Below are 25,980 nucleotides of genomic sequence, written 5' to 3'. Positions count from 1 at the left end.
AATGTGGTCGGTGCTGACGCTCACATCCATGGGGCCGCGCTCCCCATCCCATAGGATCCAATGCAGGATGTGGGTCAGGTGCTGACGCTCACATCCATGGGGCCGCGCTCACATCCATGGGGCTGTGCTCACATCCATGGGGCCGCGCTCCCCATCCCATAGGATCCAATGTGGTCGGTGCTGACGCTCACATCCATGGGGCCGCGCTCCCCATCCCATAGGATCCAATGCAGGATGTGGGTCAGGTGCTGACGCTCACATCCATGGGGCCGCGCTCACATCCATGGGGCTGTGCTCACATCCATGGGGCCGCGCTCCCCATCCCATAGGATCCAATGTGGTCGGTGCTGACGCTCACATCCATGGGGCCGCACTCACATCCATAGGGCCGCACTCACATCCATGGGGCTGCGCTCCCCATCCCATAGGATCCAATGCAGGATGTGGGTCAGGTGCTGACGCTCACATCCATGGGGCCGCGCTCCCCATCCCATAGGATCCAATGTGGTTGGTGCTGACGCTCACATCCATGGGGCTGCGCTCCCCATCCCATAGGATCCAATGCAGGATGTGGGTCAGGTGCTGACGCTCACTCACATCCATGGGGCCGCGCTCCCCATCCCATAGGATCCAATGCAGGATGTGGGTCAGGTGCTGACGCTCACATCCATGGGGCCGCGCTCCCCATCCCATAGGATCCAATGTGGTTGGTGCTGACGCTCACATCCATGGGGCTGCGCTCCCCATCCCATAGGATCCAATGCAGGATGTGGGTCAGGTGCTGACGCTCACTCACATCCATGGGGCCGCGCTCCCCATCCCATAGGATCCAATGCAGGATGTGGGTCAGGTGCTGACGCTCACATCCATGGGGCCGCGCTCCCCATCCCATAGGATCCAATGCAGGATGTGGGTCAGGTGCTGACGCTCACATCCATGGGGCTGCGCTCACATCCATGGGGCCGCGCTCCCCATCCCATAGGATCCAATGCAGGATGTGGGTCAGGTGCTGACGCTCACAGCGCCGGCGGCTCCGCATGGAGCTGGCTGGGGATCAGCACCTGCACCGGCGACGGCGGCGTCCGAGGCGGCGATGCCGGGGGGGGGTGGGGAGGGGGGGGGGGCAGGGGGGGCTCCGGGATGGGCCGGGATGAGGATGAGGAGGATGAGGAGAAGAAGAAGGGGCTCTGCTGGATGAAGAGGTCGATGATTGTCTGGTAGGAGCGCGTGGCCGTGAGCGCGTCCATGGTGCTGAAGTCAGGGCGCATGAGCGTGGGCCAGAAGCAGATGGACAGGTTCTCGCTCGTCATCAGGTTCACGCGGTGCTGGTGGCTCACCCTGCGGGGGACGGCCAATGGGAGAGGGTTATGGGGAGCAGGAGCCAATGGGAGAGGGTTATGGGGAGCGGGGAGCCAATGGGAGAGGGTTATGGGGGGGAGCCAATGGGAGAGGGTTATGGGGGGAGCCAATGGGAGAGGGTTATGGGGGGAGCCAATGGGAGAGGGTTATGGGGAGCAGGGAGCCAATGGGAGAGGGTTATGGGGGGCAGCCAATGGGAGAGGGTTATGGGGAGGGGGAGCCAATGGGAGCAGCTCATGGGGAGCAGGAGCCAATGGGAGAGGGTTATGGGGAGCAGGAGCCAATGGGAGAGGGTTATGGGGAGTGGGAGCCAATGGGAGAGGGTTATGGGGAGCAGGGAACCAATGGGAGAGGGTTATGGGGAGCAGCCAATGGGAGAGGGTTATGGGGAGCAGGAGCCAATGGGAGAGGGTTATGGGGAGTGGGAGCCAATGGGAGAGGGTTATGGGGGGGAACGGCCAATGGGAGAGGGTTATGGGGAGGGGGAGCCAATGGGAGAGGGTTATGGGAGGGAACAGCCAATGGGAGCGGCTCACAGGGAGCCAATGGGAGCAGCTCATGGGGAGCAGGGAGCCAATGGGAGAGGGTTATGGGGAGCAGGGAGCCAATGGGAGCAGCTCACGGGGAGTGGGGAGCCAATGGGAGAGGGTTATGGGGGGGAGCCAATGGGAGAGGGCTATGGGGAGCCAATGGGAGAGGGTTACAGGGGGGAGCAGCCAATGGGAGCGGGTCACAGGGAGCGGGGAGCTAATGGGAGCAGGTCATGGGGAGCCAATGGGAGTGGCTCATGTGGAGCAGCCAATGGGAGCAGCTCACTGGGAGCAGCCAATGGGATCTGCTCATGGGGATGTCCCAATGGGATCCAGTTGGGTGCTCATGGGAACATCCAATGGGATCCTGCATTCCCTCCTGGTGCCCTCAGAGGGGACAATGGGATGCTCATGGTGCCATCCTGCCTGGATCCTTTGGGATGTGCATAGGGACATCCCGCTTGGATCCTTGGGATGCGCATAGGGACATCCCACTTGGATTCTTTGGGATGTGCACAGGGACATCCCCTTGGATCCTTTGGGATGTGCACAGGGACATCCCACTTGGATCCTTTGGGATGTGCATAGGGACATCCCCTTGGATCCTTTGGGATGTGCATAGGGACATCCCCTTGGATCCTTTGGGATGCGCATAGGGACATCTCACCTGGATCCTTTGGGATGCGCATAGGGACATCCCACTTGGATCCTTTGGGATGTGCATAGGGACATCTCACCTGGATCCTTTGGGATGCGCATAGGGACATCCCCTTGGATCCTTTGGGATGTGCATAGGGACATCCCCTTGGATCCTTTGGGATGCGCATAGGGACATCCCACTTGGATCCTTTTGGATGTGCATAGGGACATCCCCTTGGATCCTTTGGGATGTGCACAGGGATATCCCGCTTGGATCCTTCTGGTCCAAGCCAGAGGGGACAATGGGATGCTTCTGGTGCCATCCTGCCTGGATCCTTTGGGATGTGCATAGGGACATCCCACTTGGATCCTTTGGGATGTACATAGGGACATCCCCTTGGATCCTCTGGGATGCGCATAGGGACATCTCACCTGGATCCTTTGGGATGCGCATAGGGACATCCCCTTGGATCCTTTGGGATGTGCATAGGGACATCTCACCTGGATCCTTTGGGATGCGCATAGGGACATCCCCTTGGATCCTTTGGGATGTGCATAGGGACATCTCACCTGGATCCTTTGGGATGCACATAGGGACATCCCACTTGGATCCTTTGGGATGTGCACAGGGACATCCCCTTGGATCCTTTGGTCCAAGCCAGAGGGAACAATGGGATGCTCCCGGTGAGCTCCTACTGGGATGCTCCTGGTGCCATCCCCTTGGATCCTACATCACCTGATCCCACCCCAATCCCAACCTGCTATCCCAGTGTTCCTGCCCCATTCCCGACCCCGTTACCTACTTGTTCAAGTGCCCAATGACATATTTGAAGACCTCATAGTTTTCCTTCGGGAATTTCCTCAGCACTTCCTTGAGCGCATGAAGCTTCTGCTCCCGGTCATTGATCTCTGCAGGGAGGGAATGGGAAGGGAGTCAGGAACGGGAGCATCCCATGGGATCCCAGAGGCTTCAATGGGAAACGCAGGGAAACCCATGGGAAACCCATGGGAAACACATGGGAAACGGATGGGAAACGGATGGGAAACGCATGGGAAACGCATGGGAAATGCATGGGAAACCCATCCCCATTCGCATTCCAGGAGTCGGGAATGCCGCTGGGACTCACTGTGGGCTTCCACCAGCTCCACCTGCATGGAATACGGGACCAGGGGCTCGGGAAGCTCCGAGAAGAAGCTTTTCATGGCTCCGGCCACGGTGTTGACGGTGAAATCCTTCTCAGCCAGGTCCAGGCCATGGTCTGCAATGGGAAGAGGATCCCGGTGAGATCCCAATGTTGGGAATGGGGCTTCCCAATGAGCTGGGAGGGGGAACGTGGGGATGGATGGGGGAGGAATGGGGATGGGAGAGAGGGGCTGAGATCTGGGGTGTGCAAGGAGGGGATGGAGGAGGGAGGGAGGAATGGGAATGGGATGGGAATGGGATGGGAATGGGACAAATCCAGGGAAAGGAAGGGAAAAGGAGAGAAGGTGGGGGGGGAATCAGGGAATGGATAAAAATCCCCCCAGGGGGGTTGGGATGAGGAATCCCAGGATACAAAGGGGTTGGGATGAGGAATCCCAGGACACAAAGGGGTTGGGATAGGGAATTCCATCCGCTCACCCTGGTCGAACTGCCTCTGCAGACTCTCCATCTCCGACTTGTTCCCACTCACCCTGTAGATCCCTTCGGTGCTGAGCCCTGCGGGATGGGATGGGATGGATCAGTCTCCATCCCGTGGGATCCGCATGGATCCCTATGGATCCGCATAGATCCGCACAGATCCATATGGATCCGCATGGATCCCCATGGACCTGCATGGATCTGCACTGATCTGCATGGATCCCCATGGATCCGCATGGATCCCCATGGACCCGCATGGATCCGCACTGATCCCCATGGATCCGCATGGACCGCCATGGATCCCTATGGATCCCTATGGATCTGCATGGATCCGCACTGATCCCCATGGATCCGTATGGACCCGCACTGATCCCCATGGATCCGCATGGACGCGCATGGACCCGCATGGATCCCCATGGATCCGCATGGATCCGTATGGACCCCCATGGATCTGTATGGACCCGCATGGATCCGCATGGATCCCCATGGACCCGCATGGATCCCCATGGACCCGCATGGACCCGCATGGATCCACATGGATGTGCATGGACCCGCATGGATCCACATGGATCCCCATGGACCTGCATGGATCCCCATGGACCCGCATGGATCCCATGCATCCCTATGGATCCCCATGGATCCCCATGGATCCGGCTCTGTGCTCTCACCGGTGGCCTCGATGTACTCGATGCAGCGCTCGATGAACACAGGGATGGGTCTGTCAGCACTGACCACACTGCTCAGGGGGACCCCAAAGTAGCTGCTCTCCCAGGGGCTCTTGGGCAGCGACGGACGAGCCTTGGCCTTGGGCTTCTAGGGGGGAACGGGATGGGAGGGATAGGGGGTGATGGCAATGGGATATAGACCATTCCCAATGGGATACAGACCATTCCCAATGGGATACAGATCATTCCCAATGGGATACAGCTTATCCCAATGGATTACAGCTCATTCCCAATGGGTGACAGCTTATCCCAATGGATTACAGCTCATTCCCAATGGGATACAGCTCATTCCATCCCAATGGATTACACCTTATCCCAATGGATTTGGCCTTATCCCAACGGGTTATAGCTCATTCCCAATGGATTACAGTTTATCCCAATGGATTACAGCTCATTCCCAATGGATTACAGCTCATTCCCAATGGGTTACAGCTTATCCCAATGGGTTACAGCTCATTCCCAATGGATTCAGCCTTATCCCAACAGGTTACAGCTCATTCCCAATGGATTACAGCTCATTCACGGTGATTACACCTCCTTCACACTGTTCCTCACCCCATGTCCTTCATGGTGTTCCTCACCCCACATCCTTCAGTGTTCCTCCCCAACCCTTGCCCCATCCAACTCCACCACTAAACCCCATCCCATGGTGTTCCCAACCACAACCTCACCCCACTGCCCCCAATGCATCCATCCCATCCCCATCCACCCTCCCCATCCCACCCCATCCACCCTCCCCATCCCATCCCCATCCACCCTCCCCATCCCATCCCATCCCATCCCCATCCCATCCCCATCCCCATCCCATCCCATCCCATCCCATCCCCATCCCCATCCCATCCCCATCCCATCCCATCCCATCCCATCCCCATCCCATCCCATCCAACCCAATCCCATCCCATCCCATCCCATCCCCATCCACCCTCCCCATCCCATCCCATCCCCATCCACCCTCCCCATCCCATCCCATCCCCATCCCATCCCCATCCCATCCCCATCCCATCCCCATCCCATCCCCATCCCATCCCATCCCCATCCCATCCCATCCCACCCTCCCCATCCCATCCCATCCCATCCCATCCCCATCCCATCCCCATCCCATCCCATCCCCATCCCCATCCCATCCCATCCCCATCCCATCCCATCCCCATCCCATCCCATCCCATCCCATCCCATCCCCATCCCCATCCCATCCCACCCTCCCCATCCCATCCCATCCCACCCTCCCCATCCCATCCCATCCCCATCCCATCCCCATCCCATCCCATCCCATCCCCATCCCATCCCCATCCACCCTCCCCATCCCATCCCATCCCCATCCCATCCCCATCCCATCCCATCCCATCCCCATCCCCATCCCCATCCCACCCCATCCCACCCTCCCCATCCCATCCCACCCCAACCCACCTTCGTCGTCCTCCTCAAGCTCCTCAGGATGTTCCTCCTCCTCGGGTCCTCTCCATCAGCCGTCTCATAGGGAATAACAGCATTATCCCCCTTGTATCCTTGGGAACTCTGCTCCTCCTCCTTCTTCCTTATGGGGCCCAGCTCATCATCACTGCCCACACTGAAGCTGGTCCTGTAGCTGGCGAACCGGCCCAGGCGCGAGCACCGGCTCCGGTACAGCACCGGCTTGGCCACCACTGACACCTTCCGTCCCCTCTCCAAGGAGCTGGTGTCCATCTCACTGTCAGACCCATTGCCGCTGCCATTGGACTGGGTCTTGTTGATGTTGCGGATGGTGATGATCTTGCCTTGGGTGCTGTCGTGGGGCACAGAGTAGATGTTCTCCTCTTCGTTCCTCGGCTTCACCACAGCATCCATGGGCTCAGCATAGTCCGAAGGGTCGAAGCAATCCGAGGGCAACCAGGTCCCGGAGGTCATGGACTTCCTCTGCCCATCCCGGTGCCCTTGCTCCAGGTAGGACAAGTCCCCCTTGCTCAGCTCAAAGTGCACTGGGGGCTTCGGCTTGACCGGAGGAGGGACCTTGTTGTTGAGCTTGCTCTCGAAGCTGCTCATGACCGAGATGAAGGACAAGCCATCGTTGCCCTCCAGCTCCATGGACAGCTTGGAGTGGTCCTTGGCCACGGCCAGGTCCTCTCGGAAGGGGCTGTAGGAAGGAGGCTCCGTGTCCTCCTCCGAGTCCTGCAGGTTGGAATTGCAGAGGGGGGACCCAGCTCGGGGTGAGTTGAACACGTCCTCACTGGTGCTACAGGCTTCGGCTGCGTTGTCATACATGTGAGTGGCCTCGATGATGGTCTTCCTCTCCAGCACGTCCTTGAAGAAGGCCTGGAAGGTGTCCAGCTTGTGCTGGGGCTGCCCACAGGGGATGGTGGTGAACTTGCCATCGATCTCCTGCGCGATCTCCTCCCCTTCCAGGACCTGCTCCCGGCTCACGTCGTTGTCCAGGAGGTCACCGGAGCCGTCGGTGAGAGCCACGAGCTGGATGGGGATGATGTCCTGCACCTCGCACAGGAAGGCTCTGAGCATGGCCAGGGATGCTCTGCGCTTGGCCGCATAGAACACGATGTACCCGTGGACCAAGCGGCTCTTGCGGATGCTGAAGGACGAGTGGTAGGAGAGCAGGGAGAGCTCCAGGCGCCGCTTATGGGGCCCGATGGGCAGCTCCAGGAGCACAGAGCTGCCGCTGCCGCACGGAGCCGGCCTGGAGCCGTGGGGATGCAGGATGGGAACCAGGAGCTCATCCGCATTGAAGGGATCACCGCACATGAGGCACATAACAATGCGAAGATCCACGTCCCCCAGCTCCTTGATCCCAGCTGTGGGGCCCACGAGGTTGAGGTTGCGCTTGGAGTCCAAGAGGCCCTTGAGGACCTGGCTGATGTGCTTCTCGTTGATGTTCCTGCCGTAGCCGATACCGGCTGCAGCCGGGTCCAGGAACACACACTGGAGCTTACTGGCGATCTGCTGGCCCTGCTGGATGAGGCTCTGCAGGGTCTCCCCACTGGGGTCCCCCCTCTTGTTGACCAGGATGAGGGTGAGGGGCAGATGTGCCCCATGCGCATCCCTCCTGCCCAATGTGGACTCACGGCTCTTCTCGATGCTCTCCACCACGTAGGACAGGGACTCCTTGGAGTTGTACAGGCAGAGGCATCCGTGGGGCTGGAATGTGGGGGTCTGGAAGGCATTGACGGGCAGCCGCACATTGCCCTCTATGGGCCGCAGAGCCAGCTCGTACATCTTACCCTCCAGCACATACTTGTCATCATTGGTGCACAGCGCCCGGATCTCATTGGCCAGCTCACGGGCCAGCCCATCCTTACCCAGTATGACCAGATTGATCCGGTCCAGCACCGGCTCCGGGTTCCGAGGCTTGCGTGGGGCGCGGGAGCCCAGGAGCTGCTCCATGCGGGAGTCCACACACTGGGGGCAGCTGGGACAGGTCTCCTTGGTGGGGTGGTAGACGAAGTGGATGTGCTTGAGGATGAGGGCATCGCGCTCTGCCTGCAGCTTCTGCAGTGCCTTGAAGCGCTGCTCCTCACCCAGCACCTCCTGGATCACTCCCATCTTCTCCTTGCTGGGCTTGGCATCCAGCTCCAGCTCATAGAACAGCTCCGAGTACTCCAGGAGCAGCTCCTGGAAGTCCTCCTTGGCCCTGTCAATGATCTGCTTCTGGTGCTTGCCATAGATGTCCATGTAAACGGCCTCCTCCAGCCACAGGTAGAAGTCCTCGTTCATGATGAAGCTGCGAGCTTCCTCCCAGGGCTTACCAGGGGTGATGAAGGGAGAGGTCTCCAGGTTCTCCTTGAACGCTCTCCTCATCTCTGCCCTTTTCCTCTCGTTCCTCAGCTTCTCCAGGTGAGCTTCATAGAGCTGCTTGGCCGCCTGCGTCTCCATCAGATCCAATGGGATCCGCTCGTTCTCCATGTTGTCAATGTGGCTCGTGGCATCCCAAGGAGTCTCCTCCAGCACCACGAACCACTTGAGGAAATCCGCCTTGGTCTCCAGCAGCTTCTCCACCTTGACACAGCTCAGGTGATCCAGCTCATCCAGGTCTGGGATCAGGGCCTCGAAGGCCTGTGGCAGCACAGACAGGTACATCTTCCTCCGGCGCTCGATGTGCTCCTGCTTGAGGCGATGCACGTGCTGCAGGAACAGCTTCTTGGCCTTGGGGGTCCCCTCCAGGTACACGTAATCCTGGTACTCGGGTGAGGATTGCATCTTGAAGCTCACGTTGCTCCAGGTCTCATTGTGGCTCTTCACAATGCGCCCAACCAACCACTCGTACTTGTCCTTGGCGGCCGCGATCTGCTGGCTCTGCTGCTTCAGGGCCTCGAAGTAAGGGATGATCTTGGCCTTGCCCCTGCTCCTGTCCATGAGCTGCACCAAGGTGCTGAATGCCAGGTCCACATTGACGTTGGAGCGCGCGGACGTCTCCACCACCTGCAGGCTCTTCTTGCTCAAGGCAAAGGCGTGAGCATCGCGGATGTAGCGCTCGACACCCTCATCACACTTGGTGAGCACAACCACAACCGGCTTCTTGGTCTTGGCCACCTGGTTGTAGAGGTTGGAGACGAACTTGAGCTGCTCATCGAAGCTCCGGTTCATGCCCCTGCTGACGTCCACACACAGCAGGAACCCATCGACCAGCAGCTTGCCCTCAGGCATCTGCTTCTGCTCAAAGTCCTGCTCCAAGCCCAGCTGGTCGGTGCAGAAGTACATGAGCTTCTCAGCCGACGCCAGCTTGGTGGCCGCAGCCCTCTTGATGTAGGGCTGCAGAGCTGTGCTGCGGTGGGGCTGGAAGGTCTGGTCATCAATGAACTCCGTCTGCTCCACCACATGCAACCGGCACTCCCCACACTCCTCCAGCGCCCTCCCCACCTCCCCCCAGTACAGGAAATGGTCATTGTTGACCACCCGGCCCCCGAAGTCACTGGTGCTGAGCACCGAGGTGTGGTCCAGGTGGAAGTCGTCGGCGCTGGGCCGGACAAACCGGTTACAGAGGCAGGACTTGCCGATGCCACATTGACCCTTCTCCTTCTCCGTGCCGGATAAACCCACCACGCTGACGTTGTAGGTGGGGATGCGCACATCCTGCTTCCTGGCCATCATCATCGTCCGCGCATCCTGGCCCAGGCAATGATCCCACAGGAGTCCCGGCGCCGCCGCGGAGGAGGCTGCTCAAGGCAGGGAGGGCATGGGGATGATGGGATCCCAGCTCCTCATCCCGCATGGAGCGGCGGTCGCGGGTCGGGATGGAGCAGCCGAGTGTTGGCCCTAGGAGGAAGGGAAGGAATTGTCACTTGTAAGCAGCCTAATGGGGACCTGCCTGCTCCTGACACCACAAACCAGACCCAAGGAGATCCCGGCTCCAACCACAGCATCCGACTGCATCCAACCACATCTAACCGTATCCAACTGCATCCAACCACATCCAACCACATCCGACCGCATCCAACTGCATCTGACCACATCCAACTGCATCTAACTGCATCCAACCACATCCAACTGCATCCGACCACATCTGACCGCATCCAACCGCATCCAACCGTATCCAACCGTATCCAACCGCATCCAACTGCATCCAACCACATCCAACCACATCCAACCACATCCAACCATATCCAACCGCATCCAACCACATCCGACCACATCTGACCACATCCAACCGCATCCAACCACATCCAACCACATCCAACCACATCCAACCGCATCCAACCGCATCCTGCCACATCCAACCGCATCCAACCACATCCAACCACATCCGACTGCATCCAACCACATCCAACCACATCCAACCACATCCAACCACATCCAACCGCATCCAACCGTATCCAAACACATCCAACCACATCCAACCGTATCCAAACACATCCAACCACATCCAACCGCATCCAACCACATCCGGCCACATCCAACCGCATCCAACCACATCCAACCGCATCCAACCGCATCCAACCGCATCCAACCTCATCCAACTGCATCTGACCACATCCAACTGCATCCAACCACATCATCCAACCACATCCAACCATATCCAACAGTATCCAACTGCATCCAACTGCATCTGACCACATCCAACTGCATCCAACCGCATCCAACCGCATCCAACTGCATCCAACCACATCATCCAACCGCATCCAACCGCATCCAACCACATCCAACCGCATCCAACCACATCCAACCGCATCCAACCACATGCAACCTCATCCAACTGCATCCAACCGCATCCAACCACTTCCAGCCGCATCCAACCGCATCCAGCCGTATCCGACCGCATCCGACCGCATCCGACCGCATCCGACCGCATCCGACCACATCCAACCACATCCAACCACATCCAACCACATCCAACCACATCCAACCGCATCCAACCGCATTCAACCGCATTCAACCGCATCCAACCGCATCCAACCGCATCCAACCGTATCCGACCACATCCGACCACATCCGACCACATCCGACCACATCCGACCACATCCGACCACATCCAACCACATCCAACCGCATCCAACCACATCCGACCACATCCGACCACATCCGACCACATCCGACCACATCCGACCACATCCAACCACATCCAACCGCATCCAACCACATCCGACCACATCCGACCACATCCGACCACATCCGACCACATCCAACCACATCCAACCACATCCAACCGCATCCAACCGCATCCAACCACATCCAACCGCATCCGACCACATCCAACTGCCCCTTCCCACCACAACCCTCTCCTTTGGGAAGGTCTTGGCCTGCACCTCCTGCCCATGGGAGCAGAACAGGGCAGCAGCAGAGGGAGGAGCCAGAAGGATCCATAGGGAATGGGGCGGCTTGGCCGGCATTCCCAATTGGAAGGGGGGAATGAAGCATCCCTTTACCTGCTATGGAAGTCTGGGGGTGGGGGGATGCTGGAATGGGTTCAATGGGGAAGGGTTGGATGAAGCAGGGTAGAGCCACATTCCCAACTGGAATAACATCTTCCCACCATGTCCCAACAAAGCATCTCCCCAGCCATTCCCAATGGATCCCAACCCCATTCCCAAGCTTCTGCAAGAGCTAAAAGCCCCCGAGCCCAAAAGCAGGAGAGGAGGAAGCAGCAACATTCCAAGTGTCCAACAGGAGGATCCTGCACCACTTCCCACATTAATCCTTGGGAAAAAGGAGGGAATTCCGATGGAATTGCCAACAACTCAGGGGGTTTGGCCACTTTTCCCCTTCCATTGATGCCAATGGGATTCCAGAGTGGAATTCCAAAGGAAAGCTGCTCCAGCAAAACCCAACTGACTGGGACACCGAAGCGACAGGATCATGGTCCAAACCCCATTGTTGGATGGAATTCCCAAGGATCATCCCTATGGATCAGCTTCATTCAGGAGTTTCCAGCCTCTTCCCACTCTGGATTTCCGCACGTGCTGGCAATGGGATGAGGGAATTCCCATTCCCACTTCATTCCCACTTGGCTGCGTCAAAGGAACCAAAGTCCAAAGGGATATGGGAAGCGGCTTCACTTTCGGTTTCTCCCTAAATCCCTGAGTCAGGAGTTACTCATTGACATTGGGATAAGCAGGAAGGGAAGCTCAGAGGGAGGGAATTCCGCTTCCCAAAAGGGCTTTTCCAGCAGAAAACTGGGAATGTGCAGAGCTGGATCCCAACATTGGTGCTGGTTATCCCACAATCCCACTTTGGGGCTGGTTATCCCGGATCCCACAGTCCCGAGCTCAGTGGGGTCCTCTTCCTCTTCACCCCATTGCCAGGGGTTAACCCCCCCCCCAGAACCGGCATTCCCACTTGGAATTCCATCATGGAGAGGGTTTGGAGCACCTCTACTATGGAGAAGGAGCAGGGAGAGAGGCTAAAGGGGGTCCAAGAGGGGCTCTGGACATGGGATGGGAGGATGGGATGAGGAGAAACAGCTTCCAATGGGAAGAGGGAAGCATGGATGGGATCTTGGGAAGCTCATCCATATGGCTTGGGTTCAAGGGATCTCCAAGCACCACCCGGTCCAACCTACAGCATGGAATGGTTTGGGTTGGGAAGCAGCTGGAGATCACCCAGTTCCAATGGAGACACCTTCCAAAGGGTGGCTCCAACCTGGCCTTGATGGTGATGGAGCAGCCAAAGCTTCTCCATTCAACCCATCCCAGTGTCCCAGCACCCCCATTGACCATGACCAATGTCCATGTGCAGGTCTCCATTGAGGTGTTGGCCATGGTCAATGTCCATGTGCAGGTCTCCATTGAGGTGTTGGCCATGGTCAATGTCCACGTGCAGGTCTCCATTGAGGTGTTGACAATGGTCAATGTCCATGTGCAGGTCTCCATTGAGGTGTTAACCATGACCAATGTCCATGTGCAGGTCTCCATTGAGGTTAACCATGACCAATGTCCATGTGCAGGTCTCCATTGAGGTGTTAACCATGGCCAATGTCCATGTGCAGGTCTCCATTGAGGTTGACCATGACCAATGTCCATGTGCAGGTCTCCATTGAGGTGTTAACCATGACCAATGTCCATGTGCAGGTCTCCATTGAGGTGTTGGCCATGGCCAATGTCCATGTGCAGGTCTCCATTGAGGTGTTAACCATGACCAATGTCCATGTGCAGGTCTCCATTGAGGTTGGACATGACCAATGTCCATGTGCAGGTCTCCATTGAGGTGTTGGCCATGGCCAATGTCCATGTGCAGGTCTCCATTGAGGTGTTAACCATGACCAATGTCCATGTGCAGGTCTCCATTGAGGTGTTGGCCATGACCAATGTCCATGTGCAGGTCTCCATTGAGGTGTTGGCAATGACCAATGTCCATGTGCAGGTCTCCATTGAGGTGATGGCCATGACCAATGTCCATGTGCAGGTCTCCATTGAGGTTGGACATGACCAATGTCCATGTGCAGGTCTCCATTGAGGTTAACCATGGCCAATGTCCATGTGCAGGTCTCCATTGAGGTGCTGACCATGGTCAATGTCCATGGCAACTGGCCCAAAATCCCTCTTCCCACCCCATTCCCAAGAGCATTCCCAATAAATGGGACATCCCTGAAGGACAACAAGAGGAATTCCCAGCTCCAAGCCCTTTCCCAACCCAAAGTGAGGGGTCCCCATTGCCCTTGGGTTGGCCTGGAGCTCACTGGTGGGATGGGAAATGCGGCCATAGGGATGGATCCTGGAGCTTCCCAAAGGGGTTTACAATCCCATTGGATATTCCCTATCCAGCAGCATCCCCATGGGTTTAGGATAAGGAGGGAAGGATCCCGGTCAAGCCCTATGGAACAACATGGATGGCCTGGAGAGGATGAGCTTCCCAATGGGACATTCCCAGAGCCACCATTTACCAATCCCATGGGATTGGGAATGCCATGAGGGAAAACCCATCTGGAGACACCGGGAAGGACTTGAGGGGGATGGGAAAGGAGGGGAAAATCCAATGGGATCAAAGCAGGAGGAAGGAAAAGCCAGAGCGTGGCCATTTGGGATGTGCTGCTCCATAAATCCTATTCCCTGAGTTGGGATAAGGCAACTTGCGACCTTCCAAGCAAGGAGAATTCCCATTTGGAGCCCCTTGGAATGACAGCAATGGTTGGGAAAGGGGGAAAATTCCAGCATTTGGGAATGGGGCTGGGAACGGATGGGCTCAAAAGCAGGATAAAGGGATTTGCCTCTCGGTTCCCATCCCTGTGATGGAGCCTTATGGAGCTTCCCTATGGGAATCCCAATGGGAATGGCAGCTTCCAGGTGCCCTCACCTGCGGATCCGGCCTTTAGCTCCTGGATTCAAGCCCCAATTCCCAGCGGCTCCGAGGGATCCAGCAGCTCCTGATGGGATTCGAACCGGAGCAAAGCCCCATTGACACCATTAGAAAGGCACAAACCCCCCATTGCCATGAATCCCACCCCATTCCTAAGAGCCCCCAACATTCCCAATAACCCCCCATTCCCATTAATACCCCCCTATTCCTAATAACCCCCTATTCCCATTAAATCCATCCCATTCCCATTAATACCCCCCCATTCCCATTAATACCCCCCTATTCCTAATAACACCCCCATTCCCATTAATACCCCCCCATTCCCATTAAACCCACCCCATTCCCATTAAAGCCACCCCATTCCCATTAATACCCCCCTATTCCTAATAGCCCCCAACATTCCCAATAACCCCCTATTCCCAATAACGCCCCCATTCCTAATAACCCACCCCATTCCCATTAAACCCATCCCATTCCCATTAATACCCCCCTATTCCTAATAACACCCCCATTCCCATTAAATCCCAACATTCCCAATATTCCTCTCATTCCCATTAAACACCCCTATTCCCATTAAACCCCCCTATTCCCTTTAAACCCCCCTATTCCCATTAAACCCACTCCATTCCCATTAAACACCCCTATTCCCATTAAACACCCCTATTCCCATTAAATCCCCTTATTCCCATTAAACCCCATTCCCTTTAAACCCCAACGTTCCCATTAACCCCTCATTGGATCTTCCCATCCCAACCAACCCCATTCCCGTTATCCCAGTACTTTACCCCTGGATCCAAAGGGTGGTTAATGGGGGGGGGAGGGTTTGGGGTTTGCTTCCATACAGGATGGAAGAGGAAACCTTGGGAATGGGATGGGACAAGAGGGAAAGGGATGGAATGGGGGGGGGGGGGAAGGGAAGGGATACACCCCCCCCCACGTGGTACAGCCCCCCCATAGGGGGGTCCTTAAGGCCCGTTCCCAAAGCCGGGGCGCCTCCATTCACCCCTATGGGGGGGGGGGGAACCTCCTCCCACCCCATAACAGAGCTGCACGGCCCCTTCCAATGTGGTTGCTCCCCATCCTGCCCCATAACTTATAGGGCCTCCCTCCCTCCCCCCCCCATAGATAGCTCCCCATAGCTCCCATCTCCCCCCGCGGGTGGCCGTGGTCCGGCCCAGCGGCCGTGCGGCGGGCGGGGGTGGGGCGGTCCCATTGTTCCCGGCCGGGGGGGGGGTCTCGGTGCACGGAACGGGGGGGGGGGGGGGGGAGGCTCTCACCGTGGCTGCCGGGCCGGGGGCTGCGGGCGGCGGCTGCGCCATGGTCACCCCTCGGGGCGGCGGCGGGGGCGGGATCGGACTCGTAATGGCGGCGGCGGCGGCGCCTTCCTCCCCCCTCCCTCCTCCTCCTCCTCCTCCTCCTCCTCCTCCTGCTCCTCCCGTGCGCCAGGGGGCGCTGACACACACCCCTCCCTACGGGCTGCGCATGCGTGGTACGACCCGGGTTAGGCTCTATGGCTGCGCATGCGCCGGTGGACACCGGCCCCCCCCCCCCCCCCCCCCCTCCGGTTTAACGGTGGGACCCCCCCGGTCCGGTGAGGGGGGGGGCACGGGTGTGAGGTCTGCGCCTGCGCGGAGGGCGCGGGGGGAGGGGAGGACTACAACTCCCGGCGTGCACCGCGCTCAGCGCAAAGGACTCTGGGTAATGTGGCCCTATGAGTGGGGATCGGAACTACAACTCCCATCGTGCCCTGCGCCCAGCGCAAAGCCCCATGGGTAATGTGGCTCTATAAGGAGGGGCCGGAACCATAACTCCCATCATGCCCCGCACTCAGCGCAAAGCCCCATGGGTAATGAGTCCCTAACCGGAACTACAACTCCCGTCATACTCCGCGGTCGGCGCAAAGGGCTCTGGGTAATGTGGCCCTATGAGGAGGGGCCGGAACTACAACTCCCATCGTGCCCCGCGGCGGCCGGAAGCGGATATCCGGTTAGCGCCGGGGGGGGGCACGGGACCAGCAGCCATGGTGAGGAACGGGAAGGGGGGGGGGGGGTCCCTATGGAGGGGGGGGGCAGGGGGGGCTATGGGGTGACCCATAGGGGAGGGGGCCCTATAGGGAGCCCCCATTGGGGGCGGGTTTGGGGGGGGTTGGGTCCCCCCTATAGGGAGAGGCGTTGGAGGGGGGGCTCCTATAGGGCATCCATTGGAGTGTTCCTATAGGGGGGCCCTATGGAAGGGACCATGTAGAGGTGACGTCCAAGGCTCCTTCGGTGTCCTATAGATCTATATGATATGCATATATGTATGACATGTGTTGTAATATGCATATATTATAATATATAATACATATAGAATGTGCAATATAAACTATAGATACTAATAAGATATATAATATGTCATATAAGTGAAGATAATATATATAATGTATATGTAACATATATGCATGTCATATATGTATCTTATACATAGCTGGCATACAAGACTCCCTATGGGATATATAGGGGGGATAGATAACACTCCCTATGGGACATATAGGCGGCATGTAAGACTGCCTATTGGACATACAGGGGGCATATAAGACTCCCTATAGCCAGTTTATGGCTTTCTGTATGTCTTATGTGTATGATGTATATGTTATATATCATATTTATGTTTATTTTATATAACAGATTGTAACATGAGCAGTATAATGTTTCTATATTATGTATAAGATGTATGATACATGCTATATGTAGCATATATAATAATGTAAGATGTAATACATATATAATATATATCTAGTACAGCAATGCATATGATATATATATAACATCTATGGCACATGCTTACCCCCCCATCCCATTTAACCCCCCTGATCCCATTTCCCCCTCCGATCCCATTTAACCCCCCGATGCCGTTCTTGCCCCTCCTGATCCCATTTCACCCCCCTTACTCCCATTTAACCCCCCGATTCCATTCTTGCCCCCCCGATGCCGTTCTTACCCCCCCTGTTTCTATTCTTGCCCCCCCCAATGCTGTTCTTGCCCCCCTGATCCCATTTTACCCCCCTCCCGATGCCGTTGTTGCCCCCCCATCCCATTCTTGCCCCCCTGATCCCATTCTTGCCCCCCCATCCCGTTGTTGCCCCCCCCATCCCATTCTTGCCCCCCCCCATCCCGTTCTTGCCCCCCCCCCCCATCCCGTTCTTGCCCCCCCCCCCCCATCCCGTTGTTGCCCCCCCCGGGGCAGATCCGCTTCATCCTGATCCAGAACCGGGCAGGGAAGACGCGTCTGGCCAAGTGGTACATGCAGTTCGATGATGATGAGAAGCAGAAGCTGATTGAGGAGGTTCATGCTGTGGTCACCGTGCGGGATGCCAAACACACCAACTTCGTGGAGGTACCGGGAATACTGGGATCTGAACTGGGAATACTGGGATCTGAACTGGGAATGATGGGATCCAAACTGGGAATGCTGGGATCTGAGCTGGGAATGATGGGATCTGAGCTGGGAATACTGGGATCCGAACTGGGAATACTGGGATCCGAACTGGGAATACTGGGATCCAAACTGGGAATACTGGGATCTGAGCTGGGAATACTGGGATCTGAACTGGGAATAATGGGATCTGAGCTGGGAATACTGGGATCCAAACTGGGAATACTGGGATCTGAGCTGGGAATACTGGGATCTGAACTGGGAATAATGGGATCTGAGCTGGGAATGCTGGGATCTGAACTGGGAATGCCGGGATCCGAACTGGGAATACCGGGATCTGAACTGGGAATACTGGGATCCGAACTGGGAATACTGGGATCCGAACTGGGAATGATGGGATCTGAACTGGGAATACTGGGATCTGAACTGGGAATACTGGGATCTGAACTGGGAATAACGGGATATGAGCTGGGAATAACGGGATCTGAACTGGGAATAACGGGATCTGAGCTGGGAATACTGGGATCTGAACTGGGAATAGCGGGATCTGAGCTGGGAATACTGGGATCTGAGCTGGGAATGCTGGGATCTGAGCTGGGAATAACGGGATCTGAGCTGGGAATACTGGGATCTGAGCTGGGAATGCTGGGATCTGAACTGGGAATAACGGGATCTGAGCTGGGAATACTGGGATCTGAACTGGGAATACCGGGATCTGAGCTGGGAATAACGGGATCTGAGAGGGGAATAATGGGACCTGAGACCGGAATGCTGGGATCTGAGACAGGAATAACAGGATCCGAGCTGGGAATAACGGGATCTGAGCCCAAAATCCTGGGATCTGAGCCAGGAATACCGGGATCTGAACCCGAAATCCTGGGATCTGAGACCAAAATCCTGGGATCTGAGCCCAAAATCCTGGGATCTGAACCCGAAATCCTGGGATTTGAGACCAAAATCACAGGATCTGAGCCTAAAATCCCAAGATCCAAGCCTGAAATCCTAGGATCTGAGCACAAAATCTTGGGATCTGTCCCAGAATCCCAAGATCCAAGCCTGGAATACCGGGAATCTGAGCCCGAAAATCCTGGGATCTCAGCCCCAAAGTCCTGGGATCTGAGCCCAATATCCTGGGATCTGAGCCCCAAATCCTGGGATCTGAGCCCAATATCCTGGGATCTGAGCCCAAAATCCTGGGATCTGAGCCCAAAATCCTGAGATCTGAACACAAAATCCTGGGATCTGAGACCGAAATCTTGGGATCTGAGACCAAAATTCCAGGATCTGAGCCCAAGATCCTGAGATCTGAGCCTGAAATCCTGAGATCTGAGCACAAAATCCCAGGATCCAAGCCAGAAATGCTGGGATCTGAGCCCAAAATCCTGGGATCTCAGCCCCAGATCCTGGGATCTGAGCAAAAAATCCAGGGATCCCAGCCTGAAATACCGGGATCTGAGCACAAAATCCTGGGATCTGAGCACAAAATCCTGTGATCTGAATCCAAAATCCTGTGATCTGAATCCAAAATCCTGTGATCTGAATCCAAAATCCTGGGATCTGAGACCAAAATCCTGGGATCTGAGACCAAAATCCTGGGATCTGAACCCAAAATCCTGGCATCTGAGCAAAAAATCCCGGGATCCGAACTCAAAATCCCAGGATCCGAGCCAAAAAATCCCATGATCTGAGCCCAAAACCCTGAGATCTATCCCAGAATCCTGGGATCCGAGACTAAAATCCCAGGATCCAACCTCAAAATCCTGGGATCTGAGGCCAAAATCACCCCAATCACCCCCATCCTCCCCATCACCCCCATTCCCCCATCACCCCCATTCCCCCCATTGTTCCCATCACCCCCATTGCCCCCACCCCCCCATTGTTCCCATCCCCCCCATTGTTCCCATCACCCCCATTGCCCCCACCCCCCCATCCCATTAATCCCGGTTATTCCCGACATTCCAGTTCCGGAACTTCAAGATCATTTACCGTCGCTATGCTGGCCTCTACTTCTGCATCTGTGTGGATGTGACCGACAACAACCTCGCCTACCTGGAGGCCATCCACAACTTCGTGGAGGTGAGGCCAGCACCGTTACCGGGCACTAATGGGGGCATGAATGGGGTATCAATGGGGTATCTATGGGGGTATCAAGGGGCATCAATGGGGTATCAATGGGCATCGATGAGGGTATCAATGGGGGAATCAATGAGGGCATCAATGGGGGCATTAATGAGGGTATCAATGGGGCGTCAATGGGGGCATTAATGAGGGCATCAATGAGGGCACTAATGAGGGTATCAATGAAGGCATCAATGAGGGCATCAAAGGGGGCATCAGTGAGGGTATCAATGGGGGTATCAATGAGGGCATCAATGGGGGTATCAATGAGGGCATCAATGGGGCATCAATGGGGGCATTAATGAGGGCATCAATGAGGGCATCAATGAAGGCATCAATGAAGGTATCAATGGGGGCATCAATGGTGGCATTAATGAGGGCATCAATGGGGGCATTAATGAGGGTATCAATGGAGGCATTAATGAGGGTATCAATGGGGCATCAATGAGGGCATCAATAAGGACATTAATGGGGGTATGAATGTAGGGCATCAATGGGGTATCAATGAGGGCATCAATGGGGGCATCAATGAGGGCATCAATGAGGACATTAATGGGGGTATCAATGGGGGCATCAATGGGGTATCAATGGAGGCATCAATGGGGGCATCAATGAGGGCATTAATGAGGGTATCAATGGGGGCATTAATGAGGGTATCAATGGGGGCATCAATGAGGGCATCAATGGAGGCATTAATGAGGGTATCAATGGGGCATCAATGAGGGCATCAATAAGGACATTAATGGGGGTATGAATGTAGGGCATCAATGGGGTATCAATGAGGGCATCAATGGGGGCATCAATGAGGGCATCAATGAGGACATTAATGGGGGTATCAATGGGGGCATCAATGGGGTATCAATGGAGGCATCAATGGGGGCATCAATGAGGGCATTAATGAGGGTATCAATGAGGGCATCAATGAGGACATTAATGGGGGTATCAATGGGGGCATCAATGGGGTATCAATGGGGGCATCAATGGGGCTGGGATCGGGGATGGATGGGATGGATGGGATCAGGGAACACGTTCACCCAGCTGAGGGTCTGGAATGCATGGCTGGTGCGTGTCAATAAGTGGACACTGTTAATGAGCGTTATTACATGGTCATTAATGAGTGTTAATATATGATCATTAATAAATTAATGAACGTTAATACATGGTAATAAATTAATGAGCGTTAATACGTGGTCATTAATTAACATTAATACACGGTCATGAATAAATTAATGGATGTTAATTGAGCCATGCCAAGTAATAAGTGAGTGTTGATTAATGGTCATTAATATGTCAATTAACATGAGTTTACTGATGGTCCTAATTGCTTAATGGTCATTAATAAATTAATTGACATTAATTGTCATTAATGACCACTATTTGTTGTTAATAAATTACATTAGCTACTTAATCAATGGACATTAATAAATTAATTAGCATTATTTAATCAATTGCCATTAACAGATTAATTAACATTAACGAAGGGTCATCACTAAATGAACATTAATGGCCATCATTTAATATATGTTAATTATTTGTCATTAATAATTTAATGTTAATTAGAGATTATGAATAAATTATTATCTCGTAGCCATTCATCAATTGTTAAATAATGGTCATTAACAAATTAATGACTGTTAATTAATGGTCCTTATTAAGCCAAATAACTTTAATTAAAGAATTGCCCTTAATAAGTTAACTTTAAATCTCACTAGAAATTAATTAATTAATTAATGTCCATTAATAAGTTAATTGACATCATTATTAATTAGTGGTCATTAATAAAGTTAATTAATACTTATTAATCACTCAATTAAGGCTCATTAATGCCTCCATAGGTGCTCAATGAGTACTTCCACAACGTCTGCGAGCTCGACCTCGTCTTCAACTTCTATAAGGTGAGCAAAGGGGGGATCATGAGTCCCATCCGGCCCCACATCCATGGGTCCTGCCCCACACATCCATGGGTCCCCCCCCACATCCATGGCTCCTGTCCCACATCCATGGGTCCTGTCCCACATCCACAGGTCCTGCCCCCCATCAATGGGTCCTGCCCCACATCCATGGGTCCTGTCCCACATCCATGGGTCCTGCCCCCCATCCATGGCTCCTGCCCCACATCCATGGGTCCTGCCCCACATCCATGGGTCCCGGCCCCACATCAATGGGTCCTGCCCCACATCCATGGGTCCTGCCCCACATCCATGGGTCCTGTCCCACATCCATGGGTCCTGCCCCACATCAATGGGTCCTGCCCCACATCCATGGCTCCTGCCCCACATCCATGGGTCCTGCCCCACATCCATGGGTCCCCCCCCCATCCATGGCTCCTGCCCCCCATCCATGGGTCCCACCCCCCACCCCTGGCTCCTGCCCCCCATCCATGGGTCCCACCCCCCACCCCTGGCTCCTGCCCCCCATCCATGGCTCCTGCCCCCCATCCATGGGTCCCCCCCATGTGCAGGTGTACACGGTGGTGGACGAGATGTTCCTGGCGGGGGAGATCCGGGAGACAAGTCAGACCAAGGTCCTCAAGCAGCTCCTGATGCTCCAGTCCCTGGAGTGAACTGGGACCAACCCCCCCCCCATTGCCCCACATGGACCCGTCCGGGGGGGGGGGGACCCTGGTGTCCTTGATGTGCCCCCCCCCCATCCCTGTGCTGTGAATAAACGTGGCTGTGATGGAGCAGAGCCCCCCCCCCCATGTGCCATTGGGAGGGCTCAAATGGGATGGGGATGGGGGGGGCATAGAAGGGATGGGGACAAGGGGGGGGGGCACAAGAGGCTTTATTGTCAATGGGGGACACACATGGACAGGATTCCTGGGATTCCCCATCCCAACCCCTTTGTGTCCTGGGATTCCTCATCCCAACCCCTTTGTGTCCTGGGATTCCTCATCCCAACCCATTTGTATCCTGGGATTCCTCATCCCAACCCATTTGTATCCTGGGATTCCTCATCCCAACCCATTTGTGTCCTGGGATTCCTCATCCCAACCCCTTTGTGTCCTGGGATTCCTCATCCCAACCCCTTTGTGTCCTGGGATTCCCTATCCCAACCCATTTGTATCCCAGGATTCCTCATCCCAACCCCTTTGTATCCCGGAATTCCCCATCTCCCCCTCACTCCTTCCCCATCCTCTTAACACTGGGATTGGGATACTCGGGATTCTCGATGGCTCCAGCCCCGAACTTGAACTCCAGGAATTCCCGAGCTCTGTTTGGTGCCATCATCATCATTCCCACGAATTCCAAGGGCTCCCGAGGCTGCAGGAACCGCTCCGGGAATTCCACATCCTGCCGGTGCCCCAACCACGTGTCCTTGGTCATCACCCCCCCTCTGGAATAGAAGGGCCACAGATCCACATGGAGCCGGTTGCTCCGGCTGTAATGCACCCGGTAGAATTCCCCCTCGGATGCCTTTTCCCATAGGAATCCTTCGGGATCCTCCACCGCGTTCCCGGCCGCGGCCGCCGCCAACCAGCGGCACTTCCCGATGTCCTCCTTGTAGATCCCCAGATCCACATCGTAATCCCATGGGATGATGTCCCCCGTGCGCACGGCTCCCAGTAAGGATCCCCCTTCCAACCAGTACCGGATTCCGGATGATTCCAGTATGGACACCACGTGCCGAGCGGTCTCCCGCAGCGCCCGCAGGCAGCAGGGGGGGGTCCAGCGCCCAGTCAGGATGTATTGGGGTGTTCCCGCATGGATGGTCCCGAAGCAGCGGGTCGTGTCCTTCCCGCATCCATACCAGCGTTCCCGGCCGTCGGGAAGCACTTCCCGTTTGATTCCCAGATCCCGCATCAGCCGCTGGGTTTCCAGCTCGGTTTGGGTTTCCCATTGGAGGTGAGGGGCGAGGGGAAGGCGTCGGGATAGCGGGAATGCCGCGGGCACCACGCGCAGCTTCCAGCCTCGGAATGCCGCTTGGATGAAGAGCGCCTGAGCCACCGGGCGATCCAATGGGAACGGGAGGGCAAAGAGATCCCGGGAGCGCAGCAGGAACACGGCAGCACCATCCACGGCCTGGCACAGACCAGTGCTCCCAGTAGCATCCCGGTAGCGCACGGTCCATTCCCGCGCTTCCAGCCTCACCTCCAGGCACCGCAGCGGCCTCGCCCCCACCGGCGCCGCCGCCATCCGGGCCTCACCGTTCCCGTCCTCCAGCGCATCCCGCATCCGCTCCAGCAGCCCTGGCACCGCGCGGGTCCCATCCGGAACCAGAGCCACGTGCCGCGTGCGCACCAGGCGCTCGGGATGCGCCAGCGGAGCCGGGAGCTCGGGAACGGGACGCAGCGGGAATACCGCGACGCCGGGAGGCAACGGGAGCGGCGGGTACAGCACCGAGTCCGTCACCACCAGCACCGGGTGCTGTGGGATGAAGGAACGCGACGTTCCCACTAGGTCGTTATCCATAGGGTTGTATTCCCGGAGCAGGACGGTGACACCGGGAATGCCGCGGGGGATGCGGCAGGAGGATGGAGGCACCGGAGCATGAGGACGGATCCAATAGAGGAGGAGGAGGAGGTTGAGGCCGATGGCGGCGGCGAGGCTGGCTTGGCAGGGGGTCACCCGCATGATGATGATGGGGGGGTAATTAGCATGGGGGGGTAATTAGCATGGGGGGTAATTAGCATAGGGGGTTAATTAGCATAGGGGGTAATTAGCATAGAGGTGTAGTTAGCATATTGGGTAATTAGCATAGGGGGTAATTAGCATAGGGGGTAATTAGCATAGGGGGGAATTAGCATAGGGGGGAATTGGCCTTCATTCGCTAATGAAGGGGCTCATTAGGGGTTGTTAATGAGCCCCCCCCCCCCCCAGCCATCGCTCATAGGTAGGGAGCTGGTGCTGGAGGAAAGAAGCAATAAGGAAAGAGTATTAATGACCGTGCACCCCATACACCCCATAGCCCCCTATGGCCCCCTATACCCTCTATACCTCCCTACAGCCCCTATACACCCCTATGGCCCCCTATACCCCCCTATAGGCACTATACCCCCAAGAAACTTGTACCCCCCACAACCTCCCTATAGCCCCAATACCTCCTATGCCCTGTATACCCCCCTATGCTCTCTATACCCCCCATACCCATTATAGCCCCCTGTACCCTCCTATAGCCTCTATACCCCTTCACACCCCCCTATACCCCCCATACCTGTTACACGCTCCCATGACCCCTATAGCCTCTATCCCCCTGATACCCCCTATACCCCCTTATACCCCCCCGTACCCTCCTATAGCCTCTATGCCCCCCATACCCCCTGTACCTCCACACCTTCTGATAGCCCCTATGTTCCAAATCCCCCTATACCCCCCTATATCCCCTATACCCCCTATACCCCCCATACCTTCTATATCCCCCTATATCCCCATACACCCTATAGCCGCTATACCCTCCTATATCCCCGATACCCCCCTATACCCCTCTATATCCCCATACCTCCCATAGCCCCTATATCCCCCATACCCCTATAGCCCCTATATGCCCTATATTCCCCATACCCCCCATATCCCCCATTACCCCTATATCTTCCTATACCCCCCTATATCCCTCATACGCTCTATATCCCCCATATCCCCGCATATCACCCATACGTCCCATACCCCCCATATCCCCTATATCCCCGATACCCTCCTATACCCCCCATACCTGCTATATCCCCCTATACCCCCTATACCTCCCTATATCCCCAAACCCCCTTATACCCCCTATACCCTCCATACTCCCCTATATCCCCTATACAACCCATATCCCCCATAGCCCCTATATCCCCCCAATACCCCCCTATATGCCCCCTATACCCCCCCATTATACCCCCCCATATCCCCTTTATCCCCTATCCCCCCCCCTTCCCCCCTCACCC

General features: G+C 56.0%; 3 protein-coding genes across 3 annotated transcripts; 1 reads left to right on the top strand and 2 right to left on the bottom strand.

The window, feature by feature from the left end:
* Positions 1 to 791: 791 nt before the first annotated feature.
* Positions 792 to 15,924, bottom strand: LOC101872049 (rho GTPase-activating protein 35). Its single transcript, XM_034072160.1, has 8 exons — positions 15,863 to 15,924; positions 14,583 to 14,652; positions 6,282 to 10,112; positions 4,818 to 4,962; positions 4,150 to 4,227; positions 3,656 to 3,787; positions 3,332 to 3,437; positions 792 to 1,338 (listed from the first exon to the last, which is right to left on the bottom strand). Exons 3-8 carry the CDS (start codon positions 9,948 to 9,950, stop codon positions 1,017 to 1,019), a joined length of 4,452 nt encoding a protein of 1,483 aa, XP_033928051.1. The 5' UTR covers positions 9,951 to 10,112; positions 14,583 to 14,652; positions 15,863 to 15,924; the 3' UTR covers positions 792 to 1,016.
* Positions 15,925 to 16,522: 598 nt separating this feature from the next.
* On the top strand, positions 16,523 to 22,736 carry LOC117437628 (AP-2 complex subunit sigma). The gene is made up of 5 exons (XM_034072161.1): positions 16,523 to 16,608; positions 17,811 to 17,960; positions 19,962 to 20,075; positions 21,953 to 22,012; positions 22,579 to 22,736. The coding sequence occupies exons 1-5, from the start codon at positions 16,606 to 16,608 to the stop codon at positions 22,678 to 22,680; spliced, it is 429 nt and encodes a 142-aa protein (XP_033928052.1). The 5' UTR covers positions 16,523 to 16,605; the 3' UTR covers positions 22,681 to 22,736.
* Positions 22,737 to 22,901: 165 nt separating this feature from the next.
* On the bottom strand, positions 22,902 to 24,920 carry LOC101871142 (fukutin-related protein). Its single transcript, XM_005139800.3, has one exon. The coding sequence runs from the start codon at positions 24,689 to 24,691 to the stop codon at positions 23,237 to 23,239; it is 1,455 nt and encodes a 484-aa protein (XP_005139857.3). The 5' UTR covers positions 24,692 to 24,920; the 3' UTR covers positions 22,902 to 23,236.
* Positions 24,921 to 25,980: the final 1,060 nt, after the last annotated feature.

This window comes from Melopsittacus undulatus, chromosome 24 (genome assembly GCF_012275295.1).
Source record: "Melopsittacus undulatus isolate bMelUnd1 chromosome 24, bMelUnd1.mat.Z, whole genome shotgun sequence".
Taxonomy (NCBI): Eukaryota; Metazoa; Chordata; class Aves; order Psittaciformes; family Psittaculidae; genus Melopsittacus; species Melopsittacus undulatus.
Note: the sequence above shows the minus strand (reverse complement) of the source record. Positions and strands in the feature narration are given on the sequence as shown.

Excerpts from the sequence above, each read along its gene's own strand:
- LOC101872049 (XM_034072160.1), bottom strand. The coding sequence starts at position 9,950 with ATGATGATGGCCAGGAAGCAGGATGTGCGCATCCCCACCTACAACGTC. Across the intron at positions 4,963-6,281 it reads GCTTGAGGAGGACGACGAAG|AAGCCCAAGGCCAAGGCTCG; the intron begins GTGGGTTGGGGT and ends GTTCCCCCCTAG. Across the intron at positions 1,339-3,331 it reads GTCATTGGGCACTTGAACAA|GGTGAGCCACCAGCACCGCG; the intron begins GTAGGTAACGGG and ends CGTCCCCCGCAG.
- LOC117437628 (XM_034072161.1), top strand. Across the intron at positions 20,076-21,952 it reads CCATCCACAACTTCGTGGAG|GTGCTCAATGAGTACTTCCA; the intron begins GTGAGGCCAGCA and ends ATGCCTCCATAG. Across the intron at positions 22,013-22,578 it reads TCGTCTTCAACTTCTATAAG|GTGTACACGGTGGTGGACGA; the intron begins GTGAGCAAAGGG and ends CCCCATGTGCAG.
- LOC101871142 (XM_005139800.3), bottom strand. The coding sequence starts at position 24,691 with ATGCGGGTGACCCCCTGCCAAGCCAGCCTCGCCGCCGCCATCGGCCTC.